Source organism: Cucumis sativus, chromosome 5 (genome assembly GCF_000004075.3).
Source record: "Cucumis sativus cultivar 9930 chromosome 5, Cucumber_9930_V3, whole genome shotgun sequence".
NCBI lineage: Eukaryota > Viridiplantae > Streptophyta > Magnoliopsida > Cucurbitales > Cucurbitaceae > Cucumis > Cucumis sativus.
In genome coordinates this window covers 15,901,096-15,927,117 of record NC_026659.2, presented here as the reverse complement: position 1 = coordinate 15,927,117, position 26,022 = coordinate 15,901,096, and the positions used below count along the sequence as shown (strand labels likewise).

Here is a 26,022-nt window from a genome sequence, read left to right as displayed (position 1 = left end):
ATGGAAAAGTTGCAGGAAATTATGATGTCACCAATCATGCTTTAGGAATAGGTCTAGAAATAATATGAGTGGCCTACTAGGTTGTCCCAGGAGTAAATAAAAGAATGTGATAGACTGCCAATGATTGTTCACATAACGCAGGCATTGTAATCCCATTTTTTTATTTTGCTTCCATACCAAATCGTAAAACCAAATTGTATTTATATGTTGTCTTGATCTTTTGGGATCATTCTTTGGATTGGAGTCCTTTATTGTAGGAAGGGTTGAACTCTCTTTTCTATTGTCGGGGATTGGGCTTCTTTTTTTCTCTTTTCTATCCTCTTGAGTGCCCTTCTATGTTCTTCATTTCTCTCCAAGAAATTGTGGTTTTGAATAACGATCAAAGAAACAAAAAATTGATAAAAATCAGTTTGACAAAATGTAATTTTTAAAAAGAACATAAATAACAATTCTACAGACATTTCAAGAGCCTCCCCATCTCTCCTAATCCTAACCAAAGATAATTCTTAGAGAGAAACCTATTGACACCTACTAACCAATATATACCCATCTACTAAGAACGGGTCTGGTTTCATTAAAAGATTATAGCAATGATTCTACAGTTTTGTATCCTATTTGACACCTTTAAGGATTATTTTGTGTGTTGTATTTTGTTTTTCATAGACACCTGTCTAATGAAGAGCTGTTACCTATAATTGGAAAAATTCACCCATCAGCAGCATTACTATGCAAAACAACAGGCAGAATATATCATACAGCAGGTACTCATCCATAACGAATCTTAAAACCCATATGCAAGTCGATGAATTTTTTAGCTTTACTTTTACGATTGAGATATTGCTTGGATATTGTGGCACATATTAATGTCATCAACAAACATCTCATGATTCTTATGTATGGTTGTAGAAACAATTTACTCTTTCTTTTCCTCTATCAGTGAGAGCTTGCTGGGTTGTCCATGGATTGTTTTATACTCTGTACAGTTATTTTAATTTTTACTTGACCGACCACCCATCACATATAAGTAATATTGTGTAAAATTCATTTTACGAGTAGTAAAATCGGTCATATTAAAACGCAGTCATTACACCAATTGTTTTCTGTTTGCACTTTGTGGACTGAATGGTTATTCTCTTGGAAGTTCCTTTATCAGATTTCATTATGAATCTATTGCATCTGACTTTTAACTCAATAAACTGTAGCATAATTGTTAATGTTATTATGGTCCTCATTGATTTTAATAAGATAGACCAAGTGTTCTCTATCAGCCTCAGAACATAAGATATAGTATGACGTCATTTATCTTATCATTTTACATGGAAGAACTTTCTTGCAAATGTTTTCTAAATGAGAAAACATTACCATAAGGCATAAGATCTAGAATTAGACTAGGCCTGGAAAATATTTTCATCTTCCAGAGGGAGCAACTACATCTGTTGATTAACATCTTCATTCTGTCTTTATTTTACAGGCTGATGCAGATAAAGATGGACGTCTCACCTTGGCAGAAATGATCGATCATCCTTACGTATTTTACAGTGCCATTTTCAACGAAGATGATGAGGACGATTATGATTTCCACGATGAGTTTCGTTAAGTTTTTTCATGTATGGACACCTCCCTCTATCTAACAAACTTCCGCGGACAAGATCAGTCTTGATGTTTGTTGCTGTTGCAGGAATAGTCGAATAGTCAGATAGGATTAGCAGTAGAGAAAACGGAGTTCTTTCGCAGCATGGAATCGGGATACAGAGTTTGAAGTCTTAGGCAACAACTTGGAGGAGATCTCTCTGGCATGGTGGTCAGAACTGGGTTAAACTTCTTCAGCCATGGCTCGCCCATATGGTGGTATCCCTCTTTTTGTAGCATATGAAACCCCCATCTTGTCTAAGATAACAATGGTTTCACACCTTAGATTATAGACATTTATTTGCAAATAGTTTTGTTAAGTTCAATGTCCTTGGTATAGAATTACCATTTAATTGTTATTTGTTACTAATTTATTCTTCCTAGATAGAAAATTATCAATTATTCAATCATATTTATCTTTTGAGTATAGGGTTTTGAAAAGTGAGCTACAAACAGGTGTGTAATTTTAGATTTTGTTGCCTTTTCAAATATGATGTTGGATATGATATTTGGTTTAAGAATTTTTGGACCAATCACGAAAAAGTACAAGTAATTGAATTTAGGACTAATTAAAAGTTGACATGTGTTGACATAAGGATGATGCCACGCATTTTCATCGTTGGTTCAAGTTAAAGTTAACTATTTTAGGTTCAATTAAATATTATTTATTTGTACAATTTTAGCCTAAGAGCTAAATATGACAAAAATTTATGTAATAAGGTTAACTTAGTTGGAGAGCTAAATATGACAAAAATATATGTGATTGGATCCATGAGTCTGATCCATGGATCAACAAAGTCCAAGCCCATAAGAGGACTATAAATAGAAGAGTCCTCCTCATCTGTGGAGATAGAAATTTTTACTCCATAGGGTTTAAAGAGAATTCTCCTAAGAACAAGAAGACTCTCGTCGACCACCCTCCAAGATTGAAGAAAAACATTATGTGATGTAGCTTCCTCAAATCAAACATATAGACATTCAATCGAGAGAAAATTAAAGGATCAAATATTAGAAATATTGTGAAAATTAAAGGATCAAATATTAGAAATATTGTTTGGTCAAATTGACACGTTCGATGGGATATCTCTACCTCTTATCTCTCTTTCATCATCTAAATCTACAAGCAAACCAATGACAATAAAGAAAGCTTAATCCAAATCTTCTATAAGCGACACTTGCACATCTTCTATTGCAAGCGACGGTTACACAGGACTAGGACCTGTACCCACAGTGTTCAAGGGAAATCATCCAGGAGCATAATCAAGGTTCTGTCATTGCGTAGAGCATTCTTAAGCAATTGATGGAGTTTCCTAAAGTTGGGATTGTCATCAAGGAATCCCAGCAATTGATGGAGTTTCCTAAAGTTGGGATTGTCATCAAGGAATCCCTTGCTATAAGAAGATCGATAATCACGATAAGGTATATAGGGAATAAGTTCACACCTAAATGAAATGAAATAGACCCTACATTGTCAAAGAAGTTTACACAAATGAAGTATACAAGATTGTTGATCGAGATAGATTAAAAGTTGCCCCAATCAATGATAGGATTCTCAAGACATTTTATGTGTAACGTCATTATGTAAAAAGCTCTTTATCGCAAGAGCTTAAACTGCATAATCTCCAAACCCACACGAGCTTAAAAGGTGAGTGATAAAAAAAAAAAAAAAACCCAATCAAACTATTTGATCTCAATGTTATAAAAATGGTACGTAGGCAGCTTAATGTTAACTTTAAGTTCAGTTATATGTGCAAGAAAAAAGTTTAGTAAGCGACATTATGACTTAATCTCATAGTAAATGGTATGTAAGCAACATGAAATAAGAAATTTTCATTATCATTAAAGCAAAGTTTTGTATTTACTGAAATTAAAAAAAGAAAACGAATAAAAAAAAAGGGAAAGGGAGCAAAGTCAAATCTTCCACATGAAGCTCTTAAATTCCTCGTGTGTAGCCTCCATACTCTTATGAACTGTAGCTAGAGCCTCGATGACTTCTTCTTTGATAGCCGGAGTGTTGACTTCATTCTGGATCTTTGCAACTTCTAGTTCTTTCTTGTCTATGTCTTCGTTCTTCTCACAAGATAAGATAGATAGCTGTTTAGACTCAGTATTTATACTTTGAAGTCTGCTTTCTAGTTCCATCTTTTCCAAAGCCAATTGTGCAACCCTCTCTTGAATAACTTTGGCATCTTTTCGTAATTGGTTTATCAAAGTTAAGGCTTCTTGTCTAATTGATGAGCTTTGTCTGTCGACGACAACTACGCAAAATACGAAGATTGTACAACATTGAAATTGTCTACCCTCTTAAAATAGTTGTTTAAATATTCTTCAACAAGGAGTTAGGTTGTCTGCATAGATCTTCGCAATTCTCGAAAGTATCGTCGTTATATTTTGTCTAAATCTTGAGATATATTTAAAAAGAGTGCACATGATCTTGTCTTGAATGTCCTCTCACATGCATAAAGCCGTTTTCTGAAGTATGTTTGAAACTATCTTTTCACCAACCCATGAGAAGGCACAGGGTGTCCTACCATCTGCTTCTTGGAAGTGTTTAAAGACAACTTAGAAATCTGGAGAAGAGCATGTGTGGATATGACATTCTCTGAAGTTTCTTTGGGGCAGACATTTCCTTTAGATGGAGGATTCAAATTTTTAACATTTTTTTCATTCACTTTCATCTTACCACGTCGATTCTCCTCGAGGAGAGCACATGATTGTTCAGCTTGTTCAGCAACTAGTAGTTTTTAGGTACCAACTTTTTTAATGGCCAAATCCACAACATGAGGCCGTGTCAAAGATTCATCGTTGCATTGCTCAAGCTCTTGAAGATGATCATCTAAAGGTGACTATAGAAATAAGTAATGAATAAATCATCCACTAACAGAATAATAATAATAATAATAATAATAATAATAATAATAATAATAATAATAATAATAATAATAATATAATAATAATAATAATAATAATAATAATAATAATAATAATAATAATAATAATACAAGAAAAGAAAAATATGTGAACTAGTAGTGTCGAAACTTTAGGAATTTTCAGAGCACTCAAACCCTTTCCATAGAAATCATCACCTAATGCCTTTGCTTTCTTCGAAGGTCTCTTGCAATGACGATCACTTTTGCTACCATCACTTTCATCTCTAAGCTCCTTGGCCTCCTTTTGGAGGGTAGGAGCCATTGCTTTAACCAAATGAATATGTTTACCACCTAGGTTACTCCCTCAATTCTTGAGTAGTTTGGGTGCTCACCAAATGGTGTCTATTATCCTTAAAATATGTCTTGTGCTTTGTTGTCCACCAATTTCTAAATCGTGTTGTCACATGCTTGCAAGACTCTAACGTATGGGCAAGCAAGAACAACCCAAATAAAGATTTGCACCTCGTGCATATCTCCACCGATATAATGTGTTATTTGGTGTAATCACAAGTGACATTTCCTCTATATCATTAGGTATATCTTGGTAAAAGCCAAACTACTCTTGAAACTGATATGGACTCTATGATTGCACAGTTCAAACATTTCCACAGCGAGATAATAAGTAGCATCAGCGCATACTTACAAGATAGGAAGACTGAAGGAATGATGAGTCATTAATATTCATGCTTATCGGTTTTGAAGGTTTGCAGGCCACTGAATTCTTGAACCATTGTGGATCAGTTCTAGCGCCTCATATTCTCCAAAACAAATAGACATATCTTCGTCAGAAAAGTTAGCCAATTTGGGACCCCAAACTTCTGTTGGTAGAGGGTAATGCGTGCCAAAATAATTGAAAATTTATGTTGATTCAAAGAAATTAATGGTGGAAAAAATTATGGATTACTGGTGGATTCAAGAACTGTAACTAGTCAGGTCGAGGAAATCCAAGTAAATCCATGCTGAGAATATGACCTTAAGTGAATCTTTTTAGGTATCAACAATAATTGAAAAATTGTCACTCTCATGGAGAGATTTGAAAAATTATCTCAAACATAAACGCAAAGAGATAAAACTTGAGAAACTTGTGGATCGGCTTGGGACTAAAGACAATAATAGAAAGGCAGAAAAGTGTGTATTTTGGATAGTACAATAGATCCCAAGGCGAACACCGTGAAAAATAAACAACAATGTAACAAAGAAAAGAAAGTTTTTTTGGTGAAGGTTTGAATACAAAACCTTTTATTTGTTTGATTGTAATAGAAGATTTTTCTTCCCCTCTGAATTTGATGCCTTGTCAATTTTCAAAAGTCCTAAAAATAGTGTTCAAATTTTAAAACGACACCAAGTTTTAGCAATTCCTTGTAAAAATACTCGTAAATTTTAAAAATGTGTGAATACCTCAATCACCCTCCTCTTCTCTTCCCCTTTTCTACTTCAATGTACAACTAAACTCTTCTCTATTTGTTCTTGACTCGACGTCAATACCCTTTCGTCTTTCATCTCCCTCTTCTTATTTATATTGATATATTATATTAGTGCTTCATGTTACCCTAAACCAAGCAAGGTTTAGAGAAAGGGAAATAGAATTTGTTTTGGGAAAAGGGAAAAAAAGAAAAAGGTAAAAGAATTGAAATGATAAAAGGTAGAGAAAAAGGATTTGTACAAGTTGTTAGAAAAAAGAGAGAAAAAAAAAAGGGAAGTTGGGAAGTTGGGAGGTTGAGGTTGAGGTTGAGGGGACCAATTATGGGAAGTATGTGATGGGCAATACACAAAGAAAAAGGCAGCCTTTATTGATGTGCCTTTCTCATCATCATCTCACAAAGCTCATCCAATTCAATATATGAAGATTAAATTACCATTGCTTCTTGTTACTGTTACCATTCTCATCACTATTTGACAATAAATGCAATTAAATTTACAACACTAACAAAATTCATAAAAGAAAGGTAGAAATAATAACAATGTAAATAAATAAATAATTGAATTAAAAATGCGGCTAAATTTAGAGAAAGAGAGAGTTACTTAATATTGACATATAAAACACAAAGTTCAATTATATGTTAACTTTGAAAACAATGTTCAATATTGTGTCAATGCTATGTTAGACATTGTTGAAAAGTTAAAAAACCTATTTCATATAAAGGTGAAAGATGATATTTATAATCATATATAGATATGGGATGTAATGGTTTTGGTTAAACTTATAATTTAACAAAAGAGAGATAAAGGATAAGAAATCACTATCCTCACCTATAAACATCTCTATTACACAAAAGAAAAAGAAAAGAAAAGGGAAGTAATTGTTGTGATTGATGAAGTCATGAATGCACAAGTCCATACAAATTGACTTTAGTACAAGTTTGAAAGTATAGCTCAAGTTTGAAAGTATAGCTCAAGTTTGAAAGTATAGCTTTGGCATCATTGCTATTAGAATGGGGAGCCAAAAGGACAAATAATATGTTGGTACAACAAATATATAATATCTCCTCCACTCCTAACTTTTTGTCCATTTCATTTTTGAACTATCCAACTTTAATCTTACCTTTTATCTATAATCATCTAACACACTTCTTCTTTAAGCTCTCATAAACCCATTTTTATTAGTGTTGCAATCATTGCTTTTAATAGAAATAGAAGTATCAACATTTCAATTTAGAGTAGTTGTTAATGCTTAATGCTTTTTTTTTCTTTTTTTATAAAATAATTCATGGAAGACGAATATGAGGAGTGATTCATATGGATGTAACATCATTTGAATGCCTATCTAATAAAAATGACTAGAGTTTTAGAAGTGACTCAAAAATGAACTTCTGCTTGCACTAGCATCTTGTGAATTTACTAATTCATCCTTATAAATTTGCAGTACACTTATAATTGAAAAACGCTAATTGATGCACGATCTATTGTACTTAATGCTCGATACTTGATGTTCTATGCTTTATATTATATTCTCTATGTTATATTTTAGATACTAGATACTAGATACTAGATGCTCACTCGATGCTTTAATGCTCACTCTTCAATACTTGATGTTCTACGTTTTATTTATGTTATATATATGTTTATCACTTGATGCTCTATACTTGAAAAAAAATATATATTTTTACAATATTTATAGTGTTATATCATTTAAAATAATTTATATTATTCAAAATCAATTATTTTGCTTTCGATGCCTTTAAAAATAGCAATTGATAAAATATTTACAAAATTAAATTTGCTAATTTGTCAAATTATTTTGTTGATGGAATTGAGTTGGTTATTTTACCAACTTACTCCAACTCTCTCCAATTCTTCGTCCATTCAATGTTTTAAATGGTTTCCCCCATTGGCCTCCATTAACAATTACCACTACCACACTTTGGTGACATACTCCGACAACTTTGAGCTTATATGACCAACTTTGATGATCACCTTCACACAAGCAATTTCAGTGACATACTTCGACTTCTACCTTCGTGTCGCCAATTTCATCAACCAACTTGGGGCTCCGCTAACCACCTCCGACCAAAATCCTAGTCACTAACTCTAATGACTACCTTTGCACAAGCAACTCCATTGACATATTTTGAGCAGCCACCTTTAGGTGACCAACTCTAGGCTCCAATAACCACCTCTAACCACAAACTTCGATGAATATCACTTTGGATGATCAACTTCAATGACAACCATCTCTGGCAACCAACACTAACATATAATCAAGAGACCAACTTCGATGAAGGCCACCTATAATGAGACCGTTAGTGATAACTCTATTTTTTGTGAACACGTAAATAGACGTTTGCACATTTCCTCCAACTAGTGGACAAACAACGAAACAAGATAGGAATTGTTCTCTTTTTAGCTAACATTTATGATGGAGTTAAAATTAAGTGAGAGTTCAAAATTGAAGGTTAGGGAGTAGAGAAAAATGTTCATTTTATTGAAATATAAGGTGTCAAAGTATGATATATGTTTACTTGGTAGAAGTTTTGTTAGATTTGAAGGAATAGAAGAAAAAAAAGCATTTTTTAGTAATTTTTTTTTTATAGAAAAAGTAGTGTACATTTGGAGGAAAAAAAAAAAAAAACTCAATACAAACTCAATTATGTTTTAGAAAAAACGCACCACATATACGTCAACATAACTTTACACAAACTTTTAACTTAGCTCAACTCACTACTCCAAAGATCCAAACACAGACATTCTAACTTTCCAAATAATAATTACCAACCTAACTTAACTATGCACAGTCAACATCTCGTTAAAGCTTTGTTTGAAGCCTCAGAATTCTGAGTGATTTTATTTTATAACAGATTTCAAATAAATTTCGTTGTTTGTTATCACATAAAAGAGAAGGATTTTAAAATTTGAAATGATTTCAAATCATGTTTTTATTTGAAAATTTTTCTTGCCAAAATAATCGGTTTTTGTAGGATTTTATAGGGTTTAGAGTAAATTATATAATTGACCTCGTCATTTTCTAATTTTCAAGTAACAATCATAGATAAAAGTCTAATTTAGTGAATTCTTAACTTTTTTTTTTTTTCAATTACCATCCACATATGAAATTTTAAATAGGTTTTCTTTTTTAAAAAATCTAATAAACTAGCAAAATATTACACTGTATTGGACAATTTTGAAAACGAAAAAAGCTTGCAAGCCCACAATAGAAAATACAAAAAATATCCCAGTCAAACACGTGATTAATTGGTCAGTCACATACTCGCGTGTAATTTTTCTTCTACGATCATGATATGCAATCACGTAGAAAATGATATACAATCGTATAGTTTTTTCTAACGAACATAAAAATGCTTCAAATCTAAACGAATGTGTTGACCACACTTTATGATCGTGTTGACTATGTAAACAATCATTTAGATCATATCCACATGATTTTATAGTTTTTTTTAAACGATGGAAAAATGATTTAAAACCTAAACGATTGTGTTGACCATGCTAAATACGATTTTGTTGACTAGGTAAGAGATTGTTTAGATCATATAAAAATGATATTCATACGACTTTGATGTTTTGGAAGAGGATCTAGAAGAAAGAGAAGATGAAAAAAATAGAAGAAAAGAATATGAATAAAGTAGAAGAAAATTTGGAAAAAGAGTCGAAGAAATCTAAAAGAAAATATGGATATTGCAAAGAATAAGAAAGAAAAATGACAAATTGTCCGTAATATCAAAGACAAACTTGAAATTTATGAAAATATTTTACCGACTTTATGAACTTTTTGTTTTTGTTACACGGACCGTAAATATTTTGGTATTTTGTTACATTTATAAAAATTAACATTTTAAATATAGTTATATAAACAATTTCTCATTTAAAAAAAAAAATAATAATTTTTTAATATTTGTGTTTGAAAACTTTCCTACATTTTGAACCTTTGAAAATGCTCCAATGTTTTATTTCATTAATTTTTCTCCTAAAAGAGTTGTTTTCAAATATGACAAAATGAACAACTTTTTTACAAATATATCAAAATATAACAGTCGATGAACAATAGACTACTTTCTGTGACACGATCGCTAACTCTGTCATAGTCTGTCACTGATAAAGAAAAAATATAATATTTTTGGTGTAATTGTAAATAATTATTTTAGTAATTTTATAATTTAAAACAAAATGCTAGTACTTTATTCCCTTACAAACATAACATAAATTTAATTATCATCTTTTTTTGTTTTTATTTAAGTTGTTATATTTGGAAACATAATTTTATAATTTTATGTTATGCTACTCATGTGTGGATATCTCTAAAAAAAAATGTGATATTGATTTTGTTGTAAAAACTAATTGGAACACCTATCTCGAGAAATACAATATTCAACAAGAAAATAACAAAGATAAAGATGAAAAATCTCAAAATTTCACACTTTCTCCACGTTATTGGAATTCCTCGGTGTCCATTAAAATTGACAAAATCCAACTATTTATAGGTAATTTGACAAGCATGAGGTGAATTACATAGTTAAGGGTGGACATGTGGCTATGGACACTGACCATACTTACGAGTATAATATTTATAATAATTTAATAATTTTTTTAAAAAAATATTTTTCAATATTATTTATTGGTCCTTGTATTATTATTATTATTTTGAAAGAGACTATGTTCTCTTCAATCTTTAATTTTCTTTCTCTACTTTAAATATACAATTATATATTTGCCACCTCCATACCGATCAAATATTCCTGAAATATTGATTTTATATGATACATAAATATAATTCGGTAATTCTAAAATCATTTTTGGAACAAAATTAATTTTAAACATTTGAAAATCATTTTTCAGAAATCAATTTTACTTAAAATCTTTTTTCTAAAATTACTACTCCCACTATTACTCACAAATACATCCTAATGAGAATAGTTGAAGTTATAACAAATTCCAAATTAGAGAAGAATGAAGAAATAGAGATTATGTTATAACTTTTGATTTTATTTTTCTTCTTCTCAAACTTAGGATAAAATTCCAATAATGTAGCTTATGGCATAAACAATATTAATAGGGTATTTACTATATAGATTTATTAAATAAATAATGTTGACTGAATTAAAGTTTTTGACTAATAGTTATAACATATTAACCTTACTTTAAAAAATATTAAAGATAAACAACTAAATAAGCATATTATAAAGTTAATTGAAACTTTTTAGAGTTGAAAGAATCTAAATAGATTCTTAAACAAAAAAGTTCAAATCTATATAGAAAATATATAGTTAATGTTTATACAAACATGAGGAGACATTCTTTTTTTCTTTCTATTTTACTATTTTTAACCATTTTTCCATCGCATTAATCTATTTGTTTCATTTTTACACCTAAATGTTTAAAAGAATTTCAACAATTTTTGTAAATGCTTTTTTTTTTTTAATTTAATTTATCAATGCCTTTTACAATATGTCAAAAAGGTTATGATCAGAATACATCCAACTTTTAGAAACATAAAATAAAATCTGAAAAACATATAATTTTATTTATTATTTTTGTTTTCTTTGGTAGAAACAACTTTAATTAATTTATTCCACACAATCCAATTCAATCCAAAAACATACATAACACATTAAAAGAAATTGAAAATGAGAAGCCAAAGGAAGCAGCATGATGAACTGTTGGGCAGGCATGTGCTTTCTTAGTCCGTGAAATTTGACCATTTGTTGATCTATTCGTCAATTATTGGTCCATTTTTAAGTTCTATGCAACTTAGTTCCAACTTTTTTTCGAAAAAAAAAATTGTATATGCCTTCTTCTTCAACTTGATCAATTTATGGATTTACCTTACGAATTTAAGTAAAAAAGAAAGAGAAAAAGATTCACCATTATGAATAATGATGATGATGATGATGGTGGATCATAATTCACTGACCCACATCAAAAAAAGATCTTAGCTTTGTATTGATTTGGTGATGGGGTTGGGCTCCATATTAAGCAACTTTGATGAACAAAAACAGAAAAGTCAAACCCAGAAATCTAACAGCCAGAACTGATCCATACCCAAGTTTGGAAATCAGGGTTGGTTGGTTTTGGTTTTCTGTTTGGATGAAAAGAAAAGAAAAGAAAAGAAAAGAAACGAATTAATTTTTTTCCATTGTTCATTGTTTTTCTCTCTCATATTTTTTGATGTGTCAGATATTTAATGAGTATTCAGATTCGGTTGTTTTGTCAACTTGGGGTTGAGCCATTTTCAATCCTAGCTGTATGGAATGGGACCAAAAATCCCCATTCTTCACTGTTCTTTCTCCTCCTTCTCCCCCTCTTCACTTGTGTGGATTTCTCAACATCACCCATCATTTTCTCTAGTAATTTCTATCTCTACCCTTTGTAATTTTTCAACATTATTGAGGGTTTTCTTTTCCCCTTTTTCAAAACCTATGGTGTTTTTCATCTTTTCTTTTTTCTGTGTTTATCTTAATTCTGGACTCTCCCAGTTGTTTCTTCTCCTTAGATTCGATTTCTGCTCTTTCTTTGTCTTTTCTTTGATTTCTCACTAAAGCTTGTAGTGAAATGTAAGGTAATGGGTGTAATTAAGCTTTACGTTTTTGGGGTTTTGTTGTCTTCTTCTCTTTTTACTGTGATTGTTGGAGTAATTTGGACATTTCAGCTCCGATTCTTACTTTGCTAGGTAAATGAATACTGGGGTTCATTGTTCTTTTTTTTTTTTTTATGGATTTTTGGGTAAACTGTCAAAATCTTTGTGGTTATTATAAGCCTAGTTTTGTTTCTTCTTCGTTAGTTTTTTCTGGGTTCGATCATCGATTTTTCTAGGCTTTGAAAGCAAGAAGACGAGGGTTTCGAGGTGGGTTTCTTCTTCTTTTCATTCAAATCAGTGGTTTATCGAGCTGTTTTTGATGTTTAAGAAGTGGGTTTTATGGAATTTTTATGAACCTGTTTATTTTTTGAATTCAGATTCTCATAAACGAAAACCCCTTTTGAACTTTGCTTCATTAAAACTGAAATCCTTTCACTTTGATTGAATCCAATTTGGGGTTTTATGGTCTTTTGTTTTTGGAAACCGACAATACCTAACACATCCTTTTACTTCTTTCGTATATCTATATATTCAAGATAGGTTCTATTTTTGGACTTCTTTTCTCTTCTTTCCTTAAATGATTCCACCCCATCTGCTTAAGTAGCAGAAACAATCTTATGCTAAGTTATGATTTGCTGTAAAAAATGAGTGTAGAATTGTGAGAATCTGAAATGGAACGGGATAAACTTTGGTGGGCCTCAAGTGTTAAAAAAGCTTTGTGACATGTTTGGCTTTGGTAATTGAGTTTTTTGTTTTGTTATGTATCAGAAGACTCCTCTTTTACTCTTTTTTTCCCCTCTTATTATCCTTCGTGAACTTCTGGGTTGTTACCTCTATGTTTGTTAGTCTCCAATGTCCCTTTCAAATTTCGCAATTCAAAGCTTTAATTACCACTTTGTTTATATCATGACTGCATTAATTTCCATTGCCTCACAGAAAACTGACAATATATTTTATTATTAATATTATTATTGTTATATTTACTATTACTATTATTATTATTTTTTGATATTATGGCATTCAGATATTTCTTATGGTCCAACTGAACTCTGTTGCCTTTTCGTTCTTTCAATAGGTCAGCTGCTCACAAGAGTCGAGTTCTTGTGCTGTGGAGCAAATCAACACTGAGAATCCTCTTCTACTTTACAGGTTTTTGCTACTTTTTCTCTAGACTGCTCTCTGGTTTCAACTTGCTCCAAGCTTTCTCTTTGTGTTTTCGTCTTCGTCTTCCCGAATTTGAAGTAAATTGCGGGATCTGAAGCCTTATCTGCTTCCCCAATCTGAATCTTTGTTATCGGTTGCATCTACGTGAGATAGAACAAAGTCCCAATTCCATAAATCAGTTCTGGAAACTCAGTCTTCTCTTAGATTTAGGAAACAGAAAATTTAATTGTTAGAAACCTCAATTTTGGAACACTAGCGTACAGTTGGGTGAAGCTGGTTCTTTTCTTCTTCTTCTGGTGGCTAATTCTGCTCAGCAGACTTAAACAAGGTCAGATGACTGTTGATGAAGCAGGAAGTAGCTCCTTGTGGAGTTTAGAACAGGACAAGGCATTTGAGAATGCACTTGCAAGTCATCCCGAGGATGATTCGGATCGGTGGGAGAAAATTGCAGTCGATGTACCAGGGAAAACCATAGAAGAGATTAAACATCACTATGAGCTCTTAGTTGAGGATGTTAATCTAATTGAATCGGGTTGTGTGCCTCTCCCTTCCTATAGTTCTTCTTCAGATGGTTCAGCCAACCATGCTGGTGATGAAGGAACAACTAAGAAGAATGGTCATTTTGGGAACTGTAATGGTGATTCAAATCATGGAAGTAAGACTTCAAGGTCAGATCAAGAACGCCGTAAAGGGATTGCTTGGACAGAGGATGAACACAGGTGAATTGACTCTTTATGTTTATGCTTCTCTCCCTCGTCCTTCTCATAGAAGCTGTGATATGGTATCTTATGAAAGTCAAAAGTTTGGTTACTGTTTTGTTAATCAGATTACTTTTGTTTCTTTCTCCTTGACACAAACATCTTGTTTTCATGGAACTAGCTACAGTCCATGAATGACACACTATATTATCATAGGCATAGCATAGTCGAGTTAGACTGGTCCTGTCCTAAACCCCTACCTGAGCTCACGGGAATGTGCTATTTCTAATGCTCTGTTAGGTATATGTCTCTGATTTCTAATGAAACACTAATTGCCTCGGTAAACCTCCTCCTGCCTAAAGTTTTCTTTATCCAATTAAAGTTACACGATACAACCATGCCTCAGGTCTCTCAAACTCAATTACTTAGAATTGATTTTTGTCCTACTTCAGACAAACAAAGGTTTAGTAGCATATTGATGACAAATAGCAGCCGTAACCCGAAGTTTTAAATGTCATGTATGTCTGTTTAGTTGTGATGCTGTCCAAAATTGCTCTCTTGTTTTTAGGTTTTGGAGTTTATTCTAATAAATTTGTACTCCCGAAATCTAGTTGGAAACATTCTTTGGGAGGGGGATCAGCTGAGTTATTGGAATAAAGTTAGTTTCTTTATGCCCTTCTTTTGAAACCACCTCCATATCTCTGTTGAAACCATCCTGCTTTTTATTGAAAATGTATGATGAGATTTTCAGTTTTATTGTGGCTAAGTCTGCTTCTTGGTTCTTCTGTGTTCCGCCAACGTGGTGTAAATTCTGATCTTTCTAGCTATAGTCGATGCAACTGAACCTAAACACATTGATGCATATGAACACTTGCATCAAGATAGTGTTTCATCAAATCCAGTAGGCCTTTTATGAGTTGTGAGAATAAAAGAATCCTGGATTTTAATGTAACGTAAAGAGTTTTCATTACAACCTGTTTCCTATATGAGTTAAATCATCCATTGACCAAAAAGTTTAAGATAGTGGGTTGTCATAAATTTAATTATGTCAAAATTTAACACTTTCCTTCACTCGTCGGCTTGCTTGAAAGTTTGTAACTGACCCAACAAATGGAGATTAATATTAAGCAAGGAGGAAATGACATAGGTTCAAACATAGAATCTCTTATTCTAATGCCATGTTAAATCACCGATTGACTCGAATTTAAGCTAGTGGGCTAAGATAAATTTAATTATTTCAACACTTCAATGTTATTCCAAATTTGTTGCATTTACTTTCAGCTCTTAGAAGATTTGTTTGTTGAGAACTCTTCATATTGCCTTCCTTTGATTGACTCAAACATCTTTATTGGAAGCTCTTTGGAAATATGTCCTGTCGAGTAATCTGATATTTGGATTTTGGATTAAATGTTAAGAACTTATTAACCACGTTATTATTTAGTGGTTCTATACGTTATTATAGTATGTGTTTGGGATACAAACTATTTTAATTTGGATAGGAAAATAAACGCTAACAAAAAAGATTTGGAAATAGTAAAATTGTAGTGTATCATAGGCTATAATAGTTGGTTTCCAACTAATAATAGTAATGTTAGCCCCAAACTAGTCCCCAATCCACTTGAAGCTGGGGGTCCAAACATCCCCTTGGGGACTTATTAGACACATTTAAAATTTTAAATGCATATGACGATTTGATGCATTCAATGTTGTGCCCAACTGACGCGTCACCGTGTGTTGAGTGCTCAAATTGTTCTTAGAAACTGGTTTAAGAACTAGTGAAACATGTTTGGTAAATCTGTTTATTCTTTTTGCCTTGTTTTAGAAAATCTGACTTATGAATAACGTTATGGTTTGTAAATGCCAAGCTTATAGCCTAAAATTTTTCTGAGGCCTTATAACGCTGGCCTTTAGAAGTTGAAGTATTTCTTTGTTCCATGTGTTTCTCTTTCTTTGTAACATCTGCCTTGAAGTTTTAAACTCCTTCATGCCTGACTACACAGATTATTTCTACTTGGTCTTGATAAATATGGGAAAGGAGACTGGCGGAGTATATCCCGAAACTTTGTTGTGACGAGAACACCTACTCAAGTGGCAAGCCATGCACAAAAATACTTCATCCGTTTGAACTCAATGAACAAAGAAAGGAGGCGGTCCAGCATCCACGATATCACCAGCGTTGCAAATGGAGATATCTCAGCGGCTCAAGGGCCAATCACGGGTCAAGCAAATGGCTCTGGAGCAGCTCCCTCTGGAAAACCAACAAAACAGCCTCCTCAATCTGCAGCTGGTCCTCCTGGTGTGGGAATGTACGGTGGTCCAACAATGGGACAGCCAGTGGGCGGTCCACTTGTCTCAGCTGTTGGCACCCCTGTCAGTCTCCCTGCTCCCGCTCATATGGCATATGGAGTCCGAGCTCCAGTGCCCGGCACAGTGGTTCCCGGTGCACCCGTAAACATGGGCCCAATGACATATCCAATGCCTCCCACATCTGCTCATAGGTAATATACAAATTATTGGATGCTGGGAATGCCATTTTGTTTTTTCTCAATCTTTCAATTATCTTCTCTAATTGGCAATGGAAATAAAGCCATAATGGAGGAAAATTTACAAGTTTCTGTATAGGCAGTAGGAAGTTAAGGAACAAAAAAAATGGTAAGCAGTTATGAATGAATAGGACATCCTCTGTTAGATCTCTCTCTCTTTTTCTTTCTTTGGGTTGAAAAACTTTCAATTCCCATTATTTGTGATAGAGATAGAACTAGAACTCTTTTTTTTTTTTTTTCTTTCTTTTTCTTGCAAAAATTTGAAGTAATGTCCATAAAGTTTCAGATTTAAAAATATTTTATTACAAAGAAGAATCAATGTTTGGATCTTGTAATCTTGTATTCCAGTTGTTTATTGCTGTTTCCAAACAGTGCCTGAGTAATAATAATGAAGAGGTGGGCTGTTATATCAATTTTACTTTGTTGTGAGTTTATTATTATTATTGACTTATATGATGAGAAGGATGTCCAAAATATGAATCTGTATTGGTTAACTTTTTGTGTATTGACCAATTTATTTGTATTGTTTTTTAAATCATACAATGTTTGATAATTCTAACATAGTTTGGTAAATAAGTTTGAAAATTTGAAGGCTCCTTTGGTAACCTGTTGGTTTTCTGTTTTTTTTTTTTTTTTGAAAATTACGTTTACGAATACATCCAAATCGAACCTAAGACCACAAGCAACTTTCTTTGTATATCTTATCTTTAGATTGTATGTATTGTTGATCAAACTACTTGTGCAGTGATTCAAACCTTGAGATGAAATCATTGATTTTTAGATTCAAGGGGTTAGGATTTTCATTCATGTTAGTTATGATTTGATATAAGAGAGCTATTTTGTTTATTACCAATTACCAATTACCATTTACCATGTTCAATGTTCAATCAATTGTATAGTAAGATATCCATCTATCTATCTAATTAATTAAACTCAATAAATGTCATTGAAAATATGAAGTCCATTTGGTACAATGATGATAATAATAATTATTTTTGGAGAATAATATTGACTTATTTGGAACTATATGATAATTGACTGATTCTTTGACAATTTCCAAACAATATTAAAGAAAATTTGTTTTCATTCCCATTGATTTTAATTTTCCTTTTATTTCCATTAATGAATGTGACCCAAAGTTAGTAATAAATGAGAGTGGACACAAAAGGTTACCAAAACCACAAACTATAATATATATTCAAATTATATCTTTTACTTACTCTTTCTTTTTCTAAATATCTTATGTCAATTTTTTTCTCCAAAACTTTGTTTTCTTTATAAATATTTTTAATTTTTCTAAACCTAACTGATTGGCCTAGTGTTAAAGAGACATAGAGTGTCAATATCTAACAAGTTTATTAATTTCAACAATTTTGGTAATTTCCTTAATATATTTATAAACAGTATTACTTAATAATGTTTGGATATAAACTATTAGTAATTAATTTACAAACGTATTCTGTGGTAAATTTTTTCTATAATTATTGTTTTATGTTTACCATATGTTATATAATATATGATACATGTTTTAGTTAACCAAAATAATTGAGTTTTTGAGTTTATTATAGAAATTATTTTTGTTCTTACTATTATCTTATCTAATATAATTATGATTTTAAAATTTGAAATTTAAAATATAGAAAAACAAAAAACATAAAAATGTTAGTTATGGAATTTTACTCTATACAGTTTTCAAACTCAACATAAAAAATAAATTCGAAAACATAAACCATAATTTGAATTTTCTACTAAACAAATCTTTATTGGTGTTTAAGTATTTGGTTTAACTTTTATTCGGTCCTTAAATGTTAAAGTATTAATCTTATATGATTATTCAGTGTCTATTAATTAATTTAAAAAAAGATTATTTTTTTCAAAAATAAAAAAAATTGATAAACTATTTATATTCCATAAAACAAAACAATAAATGACAAAATTTATTATACTTTATATTTTTAGGATAAATATGTTGTCAAATGTTTTATTCTTACAAATTTTCTTTAAAAAGAATTATAATTAATTAAGTTTCATAATTATTATTGCAATTAAAAATAAATTATAAAAATAAAATTGATAATTATTTCAAATTAATTAATAAACATTAATGTAATAATTAAAAATGAGCTAATCTAGTGAGATTTAAAAATCATGTAAAGCGTATAAAATGAAACAGAACTCAAAACTTAAACATTTATGGGAAATTACACCCAAAACCTACATCTTTTTCCCTATACCTTTCTTTATTTCAAGGGATCCACAACCTATTTTTTATTAGCCATTTTATATTAACAAAATACTTTACACATCATTATTTAATAATATAGAAGGAAACCAAATAATATTAACTATTATTAATGATTTCTTTAATCTAATTTTGTTTTCCACATTTGTTTTCTGATGTGTTTTTATTTTAAAATATGCAGACTTCTTATCTGACTCATCACCTATTCTAATTTAATTAATCACTTCTAATCAAATTCAAATAAATATTAATATAAGGTTAAATCATTGTTAAATAAAATATTGGTGTGAAGAGTCATTTGGTGTTTTGTTGAGTAGAATAGGTATGTCCGTGATGCTCATTTAAGACCTCCTCATACCTTTGTATGGACATTAAGGCTAAAACTTATACGTGTCGATTTTAGTGGTTGAGGATTTTTTTCGTGGGAATCAATGTGGATTGTTCTCCTTAGAACCTTTTACTTTAGTTGTGTGGTATGTTGTTTCATTTTTTATTGGTCTTTTTCACTAAAATCTATCCGGATCTATTACGGATAAATTATAAAATTTAGTCATTTGCAAATAATAAAAGATATGTATCATTTTTTTCTTATAACCAACCAAATTTGAAGGGCATTTAAATGGTCTATTTTAAATAAATTTAAGATAATTTTGTAAAAGTAGTTGTTTAGAAGTATTTTGAAATGTAACAAAAATGTTAACACGGTAATATTTTTGGGTATATTGGTGATATTTGGATTCATTTGGTTGTATTTAAAATAAGTGTTGAAAGACATAAAATTCATTTTGGTAATGTTTGTTCATTCTATATCTCAAGAGTGATGAATATACTGGCAAATTATCCATCCAAAAAAGATGGTTTGTCACATTCTCAAGTTCAATTCCAACTTTCCAAGTCGGCATGAGGACCCTCTTGATCTTCTTCTCAAATAAGGTCCTGAATTTCTCTCTCCCTCCACCTTTTTTTTTCTTTCTTTTTTTGACCTGCCGACTTGAATCATCCTTGGATTTCCCCCCCTTTTTCTAGTTCTTTCTAATGATCAGGTCCCATTAACACTGTTTGGATTGAGTTTAAGATCAAATTTAGATTCCTTGATTACCCATAACGAAATAGAAATATATCTTTTGTGATCTTGCATTGCCCACCATGTGTTTGAATTAAGTCCTACTACTTTTTTCACCTTCAGTGCCATGCTTGCAACCTTTAATTTTCTATGCTGACTGTGTCAGAGACTCAGAGTAGGAGAAAGCAGCGGTTATATTAGGTAGTTCAACTGAGATTTTTGTACTGAAAAAATATATCATCAAATGTCATTTCTGATAAAAACTATGCAACCGTGTTATGCCTTTTAGCATGTGCTGCTATGTGTTAGTTTTACCAATTGGGCTCTGCATACAACTTTCTTTCCTTCTTTCTTTTTCATTTGGTATGAAAAGTCAGCTGGCATCAGAAAGCCAATATTCCAGCTCAAAAAGTTTCAAAATCATAGCCTCACCATTTCGAATTGAGGGAAAGTAGGAAGCTTTAAGGGCTATGATTCAAAAGTTGTCTTGGGATCTATTTTCAAGAGCTAACTTTTTCCTACTATTATTATTTTTGGGTGGGGGTAGGAGTTGGTTAAGAAATCCATTTATTTATTTCTTTTTCTAAATGGTGTCGTCAGAATCCATGTTGGTTAATGTTCTAACTAAACAGCGTATAAGATTGCTAAATATACCCTTTCTTGTTTGAGTACTCTTTTTGTTGGGTTCATTCTCTCCCTCAATGGATTGATGATCTCTGTAGGATGGATGTTTTCACTCTCTTGATTGAGGTTCAACTTCTTTCTTAGAAGAGAAAAACAAAAAATGTCATGATGTTGGTTCTCTCTCTCTTTTTTTTTATCTGAGTATTAAAAAATAAGTAAATAAAAAATGAATTAGGAGAGTCCAAATTCCAAATGAATGAAAATATGACTGAATTGGTTCCGATCACTCTTCGGCTCTGAAGGACAGACATAAATTACAAATACAAGATGCGGGTATGTTATAATACGACGAGAAGTCAATCTAAAAAAACTATGATACATTCGAAAATACATTTTTTTCCTTTAAAAAATCTAGGATGTAGGTAAATTTAATGTTAAGATACTAAATGTAATTCACTAAATCCACGAAAAATCATAAAATGTCACGTTAATAAAACATCAAAATGGAAGAAGGATTTGAACAAAAGTATAAAGATAAACAAGAACTTCTTCTTTAAATTATTTATATTCAAGAGGGCTATATTTTACAAGACTTGGTAGGGACTCAAATGTGATGATGAGGATCATAAGATTTTAAGATTTGGTATGTTTTTATTTATTTTTGTCATTTTAGTTTAGGACAAAAGAATAGACATTTTGAATAGGTTGTTTAGTCTTTTGAGTTGTGAAATATTACATGAGTTGCTTGTTTTTTTTTTTTTTTTGTTTTAAATAAAAGTTAGTATAAAAATAGATATGTTAAATCGTGTTATAGATATGTTTAAGATACATGGACAGAAAACACATATATGCCAAATTGAGTATTGATACGTATCTGAGAAGTATTTGGTAGTATTGATATCTAATACATATAAATATGGATTATTTGTCTCACACTATATGTGTCACATAGCTTTTTGGGATTGATGGAACAGAAGAATGGAGGAGATTCTCTGGTGAGAAAAAGGATCCAATAACTTGAAAGAATGGAACGAGAAGTCATATAAGGTGAAAATTTCACTTATGGTTATGTTGAATTGTGGCCCCTCGAAAAAACCAAATTCTGCCCTGGGTAATGCTACCAGAGTAGACAGACATCACATTTTCCATTTTACTATGCTCAAACTCCACAACGCTGAAAAGTTGAGAGTTTATTTGTTGGGGAGATAATTTTAAAATCACATGAGCACACTATTTCAATAACTAAAATCCAGAAAGAAGGAATATTGCTCTCCATTATACTTATTTACATTCAGCACCACTGCAACGTACCGGGACAATATTAGCTTTCATATTAGCTTAAAACAAGGCTTGTTCTACAAGAAACTAGCCTTTCTTCCGAAGCTTTCTAAGGAGATGGAAGATATTTCAAAAGTCATTCTGTTTTGCCTTTTTCTAAAGTAACTAAACCTAAGATCTCTTTTTCTTTTCCCCAATTTTCTTAATTTTTTTATTCTTTCTGATGCATCTTGGATGACTCAGACAACAGAAAGTAAGATTCACCTACAACTTTCGATCTCTTTAAATATAGTGGGAGAAGCAATGAATCATACACTAGTCATTAAGCAAACATATCTTCCTTGCTTATTGCTAGTAAAGGACATCCTAGGCGAGTGGCTGCAGAGGTCAAGCCACTCCAAGCAACAGAATTTGAATAGCTGAATTTTCTGTCATTAATCAAATATGGAAACTTTATTGCAGAGACATGTTATTGGTTTTCCAATTGGATCAACAGCATTACAAGTTGAGCAATCAGTTCAGAGACTCTTACCTGATCTTGCTGGCCAATACAACATTTCCTCTTCAGACACCAAATACCCAGCATTAAAACAATGTAAGTACTCACCTCCAAACCTATGCCTTAACAAATGAATGAATGAACATGAAAGGGGTTTTTGGATTGAGAATAGTTTCATCTTGCAGGTAGTAAAGATTCAATGCTTAGCAGGGTGAACAAGCTTGGTAAAAGAGCAGACAGCTTTGCGCATGGAGTCCGAGAGCATGGTGAGTTCGTTGTTCAACATTATACGTTCATTATTAAGATTTTCAAATGCTCTGATATGGTGTTCTCAAGAGAACAAAAAATTGGGATGACAAATCGATGTACTTTGATTTACTTATTACAATCCAAAGTGAGATGTTTGATAGAAACTTTTTGGTTTTGATGGAACTGCAGTGAGATTAGGATCCAAGATCTCAGAAACTGTAAAGGGAAAGTTGAGCTTAGGAGCTAGAATTCTTCAAGTGGGTGGATTGAGAAAAATCTTCAAACAATTATTTAACGTTGGAGATGGTGAAAAATTATTGAAGGCTGTCCATTGCTATTTGTCAACCACAGCTGGACCCATTGCAGGGCTGCTCTTCATATCCACAAATAAGATCGCCTTCTGCAGCGACAGATCGATCAAAGTCTCTTCCCCCTCAGGAGAGCTAATTCGATTCCATTACAAGGTAAAAGCTCACCCAAGAAATAGTTGCTTTCTTGTTTCTTTGTCATTATCGTTGTCGTCATCTTCTTCCTCTCTCTTTCTCAAACTCGAAAGAAATGGTTGTTGTCTGCAGGTAGTGATTCCAGTAGGAAAAATAGAGAGAATCAATCAGAGTGAGAATGTGAAGAAGCCTTCACAGAAGTACATGGAAATAGTTACAGTGGATAATTTCGACTTCTGGTTTATGGGGTTCTTAAATTATCACAAAACTCTTCAATATCTTCAAGATGTGATCTCTCAAAAATGCAAGAAGTGCTAGATGCTTGGAAGCTCTATTGAAACAGAAATGTTCTTTGTTTCCTTCCTCTTTCTTTATTATTTGAAATGGGAGGAAAAATTCACATTACAATTTACTCAATTGTACAAATTTTCTCTTGTGAATGCAAGTTGTTATGTTGTGTTCAGTTCTTCATCCTTATTCTTCAAAAGTCTACATCCAAATCTATTGGATGGAGAAGCTTATCATCACATCATGTCTTTTTACAAGTAAATATTGTCAAGAATCAGTTGTAAAATCAATATTTAGATTGATTGGTTTAAATCAATATTCAAAAGTTTTTTTTTTTTTTTTTTTCATTTTCTTTGGCAAATTAGCTGAATTTAATGATAATAACCTTTTGTATCATTTGGTTGACATAATTACCTAAAACCCTACTTCATAATTCTCTGCCTCTAATACAAATACGTACAAAATATCTCTACATCATCAAGAAATTAAGGAGATATTTGGTAGCAGTTTGAATCCAAAAATTTAAAAAACAAAGAAAGAAAGTAATGAAATATTTTCTAAATATGTGTTGGGATTGAAGATTTAGAATTTCTAATTTAAACAATTTGTAAAATCTATTTAATAATGTATTTATAATTTTTAAAATTAGTTGTTAGGTACTAAACTAAACATCAATGTCAATAAATCATTATTAATATAATTAAGAACATTCAAATATTTATTGTTATTATTTTGTAATATTATACACATACTATAACTTTGAACATTTTTATCTTTTGTTTATTATTACAATTTTGCATTCAAAATATGGAGAGAATAAAAACATAAAAATGTCTTCTGGACTCTCATTTGTAAGATAAGAGTGGAGAAACCTTTATCCTTCCTTAATCCTTCCTTTCTCCATATTGGGAACGAACCATCCTTCAATTTTAGGTATGTGCTTGCTAATTAATTACATCAGCTTATTGGATCTTAGTTTTTTGGAAATGAACTAATTGACATATATGATGGTACCTGTATCTCATGTATCATAGATAACTTACACCTTCCTGCAACATATTTGTGCAATGTTATTGCTTTCTTTTTTCTTTTTGCATTTTTGTTTTAAATCTTCTTCTAACTAACCCTCTTCTCTTTGGTATGTATACTTTAAAAAATTGCAAGCTTTCCAAATGAATCTTCTCCTTTTCTTTCAACCTTTTTTCTCCAAGTAATTGGGTTGGTGAATATATATATTTCCTCTCTCGTTTAAGTGGATATATCTTACACTCCGTTCATCTATATTTCAATTGATAAATAGTGTTAAATTTTTAAATTGGATGAACAATCAAGTCAAAAGTGAAAATGAAAAAAGTTATAAAATGGATGGGGGAAGTGATTATCTAATTGTAGACAGCTAGAATTTCATTTATATTTTTTGTGAAGTTGGTAGAAAACTAAAAAGAAAAAAAGGAAAATGGGTAAAGGTAGCTAAAAAAGAGTAATTAAAGAAAGGAGATGAGCTGCCCAACACAACCTCCAAAGTGGGAAAAGAGAAGCAATATAATGTCATATGATTCTCATAAAGTTTTCTCTTTAATATTTTCTTTAATATCTTTAATTATCTAACTTATTATTATTTTCTTTCTATACTAAAGAAAAGAAAGGTTTGATGTTTGAAGTTGTAGGGTACTTTGGAGAGAGCAAAGGGAGAGACACATCTTTTCTTTTTCAAGTTTTACCCAATTTGAGAAATCAAACGAAAAACAATTTCACCGCTGCTTTCTCCAATTTTCCAACACCAAATTCACTCAAATCTATGTTTACACATACATTTATCTTTTCGTAATAAGTCTGATTCATATGTCGATTGTAATGATTCTCCATCGTAAGAAGAACTTATCTAATTTTTATGACTTGAATATTTTGTCGATGAGTACTCAATTGTTATGTTATGTTTTTGCCCATAAATATGGCTTACGTGTATCTTATTAAATCAACAAAAGATTACTCTTCGATTATAGTTGTTTGCACGAAGTTTTTGGAGAAGCATGTTTTGTGAAGTTGAACTTGTGTTGATATGTTGTGTTTATGTTGATTTTATGCAATGTGGTTTGACCTCTAGAATTTGAGTTTTTGATTCTCTGTCAATTGAATATGTATGCTTGATTTGAGGAAGCAGAGTGTTTGATGTTCTTGAAGTTGAAGTCTTGGAAGAATAATGTTTGTGTGAGATTGGTGTTTTGAATAAAAGGGTAAAAAATTTGACTAAGTGTTTTGAGAAGAAGCTTGCCATTTTGAAGACTGGCATTTAGGCGTTCAAGTTTTATACTGTGATGAAGGAAAACGACATGAGGAGGATTTTGG

General features: G+C 31.5%; 2 protein-coding genes and 1 long non-coding RNA gene across 7 annotated transcripts; all 3 read left to right on the top strand.

Moving 5' to 3' along the window:
* Positions 1-708: 708 nt before the first annotated feature.
* Positions 709-2,003, top strand: LOC116403717. Its single transcript, XR_004216553.1, has 3 exons — positions 709-761; positions 1,472-1,607; positions 1,679-2,003. It is a non-coding gene; the product is annotated as an uncharacterized LOC116403717 (long non-coding RNA).
* Positions 2,004-12,179: 10,176 nt separating this feature from the next.
* Positions 12,180-17,403, top strand: LOC101213142 (transcription factor SRM1). 5 transcript variants are annotated; one of them, XM_031885932.1, is made up of 4 exons: positions 12,381-12,678; positions 12,790-12,852; positions 13,661-14,468; positions 16,448-17,403. In XM_031885932.1, the coding sequence occupies exons 3-4, from the start codon at positions 14,083-14,085 to the stop codon at positions 16,947-16,949; spliced, it is 888 nt and encodes a 295-aa protein (XP_031741792.1). In that variant the 5' UTR covers positions 12,381-12,678; positions 12,790-12,852; positions 13,661-14,082; the 3' UTR covers positions 16,950-17,403. The 5 variants fall into 5 exon arrangements, with proteins under 5 accessions (XP_004149865.1, XP_031741792.1, XP_031741793.1 ...); XM_004149817.3 differs by lacking the exons at positions 12,381-12,678; positions 12,790-12,852 and adding an exon at positions 12,180-12,355; XM_031885933.1 differs by lacking the exon at positions 12,790-12,852 and having other exon boundaries at positions 12,381-12,567.
* A 4,574-nt stretch (positions 17,404-21,977) lies between these two features.
* Positions 21,978-23,992, top strand: LOC101213386 (GEM-like protein 4). The gene is made up of 4 exons (XM_031885122.1): positions 21,978-22,792; positions 22,882-22,962; positions 23,135-23,409; positions 23,521-23,992. The coding sequence occupies exons 1-4, from the start codon at positions 22,642-22,644 to the stop codon at positions 23,704-23,706; spliced, it is 693 nt and encodes a 230-aa protein (XP_031740982.1). The 5' UTR covers positions 21,978-22,641; the 3' UTR covers positions 23,707-23,992.
* The last annotated feature ends 2,030 nt before the right edge of the window (positions 23,993-26,022 follow it).

What these genes read in the sequence shown, in the direction of transcription:
- LOC101213142 (XM_004149817.3), top strand. Translation starts at nt 14,083, where the DNA reads ATGACTGTTGATGAAGCAGGAAGTAGCTCCTTGTGGAGTTTAGAACAG. An exon ending in TGGACAGAGGATGAACACAG is followed by an intron (nt 14,469 to 16,447) that starts GTGAATTGACTC and finishes CTGACTACACAG; the next exon opens with ATTATTTCTACTTGGTCTTG.
- LOC101213386 (XM_031885122.1), top strand. Translation starts at nt 22,642, where the DNA reads ATGGAAACTTTATTGCAGAGACATGTTATTGGTTTTCCAATTGGATCA. An exon ending in GCATGGAGTCCGAGAGCATG is followed by an intron (nt 22,963 to 23,134) that starts GTGAGTTCGTTG and finishes ATGGAACTGCAG; the next exon opens with TGAGATTAGGATCCAAGATC. An exon ending in TAATTCGATTCCATTACAAG is followed by an intron (nt 23,410 to 23,520) that starts GTAAAAGCTCAC and finishes TGTTGTCTGCAG; the next exon opens with GTAGTGATTCCAGTAGGAAA.